This window comes from Plasmodium fragile (genome assembly GCF_000956335.1).
Source record: "Plasmodium fragile strain nilgiri unplaced genomic scaffold supercont1.55, whole genome shotgun sequence".
Taxonomy (NCBI): Eukaryota; Apicomplexa; class Aconoidasida; order Haemosporida; family Plasmodiidae; genus Plasmodium; species Plasmodium fragile.
The window spans coordinates 68-6,362 of NW_012192635.1; the positions used below are offsets into that span (position 1 = coordinate 68).

Sequence of the window (6,295 nt, forward strand, 5' to 3'; positions counted from 1 at the left end):
ACATTTTCTGTTTTTGTAAATGGTGCCTTCTACCTTTATGTGCTTCATTTTTTCTCTTTTTATGGAAAGTGTGATTGCTACCTGCAGAGAGCAGTGAACACAGACAGAAGCAGCATTATCGACTAAAATTGGACGCACGCGCGAATTCATGTAATATCACAACAATACGAATAATAGTAATGTATAGGTATTTCAAGCGGTACCCTGTATTTCAGTGCATGGTAACAATATGGGAACAGTAGATTTGGCGAATGAATTGGCGCAATGGGTAATCCGCGCGGGTTTTCCCAAACAGGAGGAGTATGAGGTAGGAGCATACAGGAACAGAACTGACGCACGCGCAGTTCAGTGCTAGGGCTTTATTGTTACACGAGAGATTGACGAGTAGCGCGGCACATAGCATTCAAGCACACATGCGCATGCACAAGCAGGTGCCATGAAATTGCACGCCTTATGCTGTACATAAAAGCACATAGTCCCCAGAATGGCAACTGGGCAACCACAGAACTAGATGCACGCTCCGCAGAGCAGTTTACGGAATATTTACGGTGTACACTGGCGACTGAGGTGTTACTCCAGGTGTATGGGAACACTGAAGACCATAGGGAAATAATAGAGAAGGTCGAGCCACAAATGCGGCAAACGCATACAACAGGGACACAGCAATATGAGCCAGGGGTGTGTGAGGGCAGGGACTATGGGGAGGCCATATTCGGAGTAGGAGGTATTGGACCAAGCATAAAGAATAAGCTGGACGAATGGAAGACAGGTTTCGCGCGACGCACCACAGGAACTACCCGTGGAACAGGGACGCCGTGTGCTTGGACAGACAGGGACGGGCACGAAAGTGAGAAGAAGTGCAATGCAGCGGCTGGGGTGACAACCAAGGACTCTGACCTCATGAAGGCCATAAAGGGCGTGGTGGACGAAGGACACACCTTTCCGAACGTACATAAGGTGTTACAGGACATGCAACAAAAAGGGCAATCCCAGGACATATGTCGACTAGAGAAGAAGATAAAGAAGGGCGTCAAGAAAGTGAAGGCGAAAGTGAATCCACCCAAAACTGTGGCACCACCCCCGCCACCGAAACCAAGACCACAACCTCCTCCAGCACCAAGACCACCGACACCACCACGGCCATCAAGACCACCGAGGCCATGAGCACCATCATCAGATACACCGACTGCAACACCTGCCGCCGCCGCCAGCATCCTTTTCATCACCCTCACCTCCTTTTCCTTCCCCACCAGACACTCCATCCGCCAAATCAGCATGACTGAAACTGCCACTACTACCCGATTGATCTGGGTTCGTGGTTTCTGGTTTTGGTTTGGGTGGATTGAGAGGAGGTGTTTCATCGTTTCCTCCGTCGCTACGAGCACCCTGGGAGCCGCGCGCACCGTTGTTGGGGTCAGTGCGCTCAGTGGCTTGGCCTGTTTGTACTCTGCTCGAGTCCTCAGGGTCCTCTGTGTTCTTGGTGGACGAGCTGGACTCAGTCACTCCATTTGATGGATCCGCTGCGGGGCTGTCGTCATCGGGGGATGATATTACGGAAATGCCCTTCCCCTGTGCGTTCTTTTCTACGTTTGGTTCACCCCCTGCTGCTACTTTTTCCGTCGTTTCCTGTGTTGTCTCTGCTCCTGATGCTTGCGATTCCGCTAGTGGCCGGGGGGTGCAGGCTACTGTTGTTTCTTCTTGTGGGATGGTGCCCGCTACAGGCTTCTCTTCTGTACGCTCCGCGTTTGCCTTGATTTTATTCTTATCCTGAGTGTGGACTCCGTCTACACTTTCCACTTCTGTTTCTTGGTCGTTCTTGTCTCCGTTACCTTTGTGTTCTGTTTTCTCCGTAAGGTTGTCACCGCCTTGGATACTGTGATCTTCATTGGCCCTTTTTCTTGGGATGCTATCGACCTGGTGGTCGGATTCATCAGATTCGTCAGGTGCAGGGTGACTTCCTTTCCTTGATCCCTCTTCTTGTTTCTTGTTTGTTTCCTCAATTAAAATTGTCACTTTCTCCCTCCAGTTATCCTCCTGTTTTTTCCAATATTTACTTTCGCATTTTTTGGTATTTCTACCTCTTGCCATCTTTCCCGGTTTCCCATCGGTCGATGGCTCTATCATTTCTACACGCTGACCACCACTATTACATGACACTTTCGTTCCCGCCTCTTTATAAAATTCTTCTATTCTGTCTGCTATACTTTTGCCGTTACATTTTGCGGCCATTCCTGCCCCGTACATTTTTCCTAACACGCTATTACTCTTTAACATCCATTGCATAAATCTTGGTGTCACTGGATAGGTACCTACGCATGTATCCCCGAATTGCCATTTTAAACAATCCTTAATTCGGCTTTTTTCTCCTTTCACTGTAATGACATGCGCTTCAGCGGCATTTATGGCATGATTCACAGCACTCTGCGTCCAACAGCCCATTTCCTTTATTCCGTTTATCCATACATTCCCCATTACACATTTCATCAATGATTCCATTTCATAATCGTCAGTCATTTGCTCCATCTCTAAACTTCCATCTTCGGATATTCCTTCCATATATAATAATATCCTTATCAGTAGTTTATATATTTGCTCTTCCCCTTGTTTTATTTGCCCTCCTTTTCTCCCCATTTCAATCCATGCATTTTCCATTATTTCAGATTTACCCGTCCCTCCCCGCGCAGCCACATTCGTGTATAATTTCGTCATCTTCTCCCATATTGTTCTCTACAATGCAAAGCGAATAATTATGAAGGAACGCATACATGTCTGTGCACAGTTCAGTTCCGTCCCCTTATTTCCTATGTCCCTTCGGCCATTTTACCCTTATTCCACCATGCACATTGTTTTCCGTATTCCTGATAACTTAATCTTGCTTCCTCTGTACTTACATCGTATTCTATGGCTTGGTTGTCCAGTCCTTTCTTCTGTACCCACTGTGCCAGCAGACTTCCTAGACATTCATCTCCGTTCTTACTGTTCCAAGGATCCGACTGCAGTTGTCCGTCTATTATGCATGGGGTATCCTGTCTATTCTGTCCACAGGTGGTCGTGTTGTGGTGTCCTTCTTTTCCTGCCGGCTTGCCTGTAAAATATTAATTAATAAAAGTGGCGCTTGTTAAAGTCCAATTCATATTATTCGGACGGAACTCGGATAAATCCAGTTCGTTTCCTTATTCTGCTCCTTCCCCCCTCAGTATTTGGATTTCGGGTAATTGCCGCAGATTTGGTACACCTGCAAAGGGCAGTCCCGCTGCCGGATGTTTCGGCGCTACTTGCGTCGTGAGCTTGTTAGTTTCTAACTTTTTTTCCTTCCTGCCCTGTCTTTTCTCGCTGTTTCTCTGTGTTTCCTTACCTTTGCTCGTGATCACATCTTCCTCCTTAGTTTTACTTTTTTGTGCCGGCTCTTCTATAGCATCTCGTCCTGCTTCTTTATATGAAGTTGTGTACCTAAGGACCGGCTCTGAGGGTAGTGCTTGGTGGACGCTGACTCCCTTTTTTCCTGTTAGTGAAGATAAGGATAAAAAGATGAGATCGTTCTCCTGCATTATTTGTAATGGTTCGCACATCAATCTTCTTGTGTCCACCATTATATTTCCAATTACCCGCACAGTTTCTCCTTGTATTTTCTATATTACTTTTTTCTCTCTACGCGCATCCTCACCTTTCTTCTTACCTTTTGTATTCCAGGCTGTACAAGTTCTCTGTGAACTCAGTAAACCCTCCTTGCGCATTATGGATTCATTCATCCCCATCCATATTTTCATTCTTTGTCTTATATTTTCACCGGTAACTGCCGTCGTCTGTATATCTACTTCATCACATTGTATATTCCCCTGTCCCCTTCCCAATGCATTCAATAGGTTCGCTGCGGCCACAAAGGCCCATTTCTCCCCGGGCGTGTCCAAACAGTTCTTATGAAATAAGTTTCCCAAATATACATTTGCTAATGTGCACTTTATACATAGGTCTACCTCAACATTTGTGTTCAGAATACTCTTTATATTTGAATTCCCCACTTCGTGAGAAAGCCCATGTTTAAAATATAGGGCCCTCAGTATAAATTCACATATAGGTATATCCTTCGGTTCCATCTCTATGTTTCCATTTTCATATTCACTTATTCTGTTTTTACACATAGCAGTTATTGCATCATCTACATCTCCACTTACATAATGCAAGAATTCTTCATTAATCTTTCGTACGGCCTTGATAAAATTCCCCTATAATTATAATATTCCATATATGTAAATACACATGTACTATTTATTCACATGATTATTTCATTTTGCCATCATTACTTACTTTTATTCATACAACATCGTTGCACATAATCATGTTATTACTCAAAATACAGGTTAGTCGCATGTATATATTTTTTACATGTATATCTTCATGAGTCCCACAAATACGTACACATTATTATTATTTAATATATCAGCCACTTTCCACTCCTGTTAACTTACGATGGATTTCGAGTGAACAGTCAAACCATGTTTCTTCATCCAGGTAATCAATAATTTCATTAGAAGTCCAGACATTGTGTCCTTAATATTATAATATAATAATGTGCCCTTTCTGAAATCTACCTATCTTCAGGTATACCCTATACAGTGCGTACTGCGATATCATTCCCAACTATTGGTTCTCCCATATATTGATAAGGACTCATTTGTACTGTTCTTCCTGTTTATGCTTCTCTGCATTTTACGTTATTTCTTCCATCGTTCTAATATCTTTTTTTCTACGTTTATGTGCATTATTCATAAAAAAGGTCAATCAGGGAAGAAAAAAACTACATATTAATTTCAATGATTCAAGCCTTCATACAAAGAACAAATATGCATAAGGAAATTTTGTGTTAGTCACAATTATCGCATATTTATGCAATAAAAGGGTGACAAGTACATAGGCACCAAAGAAAAGAAGAAAATGTATAATATTGAACAGAAATCCAAACTTAATAATGCCTAGGAGTGTGAACCCCCGTTAAAATACTTATTGTTATTTTATTTTTTTATGCAACTAATTCTTTTCACACAAATTGCACGCACTACTCTTCCTTACCTAATATACCCATTAATATGTTTGGCATTATTTACCTTATGTGGAATTCATCGACCAAAATTTTTATACAATTTTCTTATTTGAGTACATGCATTAATATAATATTGACCTATCGAATAGGCTTTACATTAGGAGAACCGCACCGAAAAGCTGTTGAAACATGGGAACATCGGCACACCGTTTATAAGATTAATCCAATATGTGAGGCATAATAAAAAAATTTAGTTCCAATGAGCTCATTCTAAATGAATCACTTATATACTGAATTAACTGGGAGAGTGAACTAAGTTCACCCTTCATTTTCTAGGGTTTAAAGTTCAAGCTTCCAGGAATAAATGGCCCCAGAAAAGGTGCGCTATATATAATGTTCTCTAATACAAGAACAACGCGATATTTATTTTAAAACATTGTAATAAAAAATGTTCAGAATGAAATGTAAACCCTGTGAAGTGAGAACATTCATATTTCACAAAAGCAGATAAGCATAGAATAAGAATACATGATATATGAAATTATATACTTGTTACCTTAAGAATATTCCTGTGGAATATTTCGTCGAAGCTTACAAGCATAGCGCACACGTGGAATTTTAGATTACATGTCGCGGCTGTTACCTTTTATTGTTGTAAATGGGCTTTTTTAATGTATCGAAAATGCGTTTGGAACAAGTTGGGATGTTAATTTTATTAATGGTGGAACTGTTTTTTTGTTTGTTTTGATAATTTCTTATAAATTGGTTTCCTTCATTTCTTACTTTAAGAAAGGTTATGTGTTCTTTATAACATTTAATGTGTTCGTATTCTTTCTGAAACATATATATTAATGAAAATGAGGATTTCATGTAAGACAATACCGAGAATTATTTTGTATAGAAAAGGAGTTAATTTTGTTGTTAAATTTCATTTTGTTCTTTTTTTTTCTATTAAAGGACCCGGAATATAATATGTGATTTAGTGAATTTATGTATGCCGTGTGTTAATTAAAAGAAAAAACAATACATGCACCGTAGTATATTAGCAGAAACAACAAAACATACACTATAAATTTTGTTTTTTTTTTATTGAAAATGAAAAATATCTAATGCATTTATCCCTAATAGCAAAAGAGTTATTTTAAGCTATTTATAAATATTCATTGTACACCATGTTAGTTCTTCGTTTGCAGATCATTTTAATGGTGTTTAGTATGTACGTCTTTTTTTTTGTTGTTCATTTTTTTTTTTTTTTTT

At 40.3% G+C, this 6,295-nt stretch overlaps 3 protein-coding genes across 3 annotated transcripts; 1 reads left to right on the top strand and 2 right to left on the bottom strand.

Annotated features, from left to right (window-relative positions):
• Nucleotides 1-229: 229 nt before the first annotated feature.
• AK88_04145 (uncharacterized protein) lies at nucleotides 230-1,164 on the top strand (the record flags this gene model as incomplete). Its single annotated transcript, XM_012481755.1, has 2 exons — nucleotides 230-307; nucleotides 484-1,164. 2 exons carry the CDS (start codon nucleotides 230-232, stop codon nucleotides 1,162-1,164), a joined length of 759 nt encoding a protein of 252 aa, XP_012337178.1.
• A 9-nt stretch (nucleotides 1,165-1,173) lies between these two features.
• AK88_04146 (uncharacterized protein) lies at nucleotides 1,174-4,541 on the bottom strand (the record flags this gene model as incomplete). The annotated part of the gene is made up of 5 exons (XM_012481756.1): nucleotides 1,174-2,727; nucleotides 2,892-3,085; nucleotides 3,236-3,502; nucleotides 3,677-4,223; nucleotides 4,467-4,541. 5 exons carry the CDS (start codon nucleotides 4,539-4,541, stop codon nucleotides 1,174-1,176), a joined length of 2,637 nt encoding a protein of 878 aa, XP_012337179.1.
• Nucleotides 4,542-5,677: 1,136 nt separating this feature from the next.
• On the bottom strand, nucleotides 5,678-5,908 carry AK88_04147 (uncharacterized protein; the record flags this gene model as incomplete). The annotated part of the gene is made up of 1 exon (XM_012481757.1): nucleotides 5,678-5,908. One exon carries the CDS (start codon nucleotides 5,906-5,908, stop codon nucleotides 5,678-5,680), a length of 231 nt encoding a protein of 76 aa, XP_012337180.1.
• Between the last annotated feature and the right edge of the window lie 387 nt (nucleotides 5,909-6,295).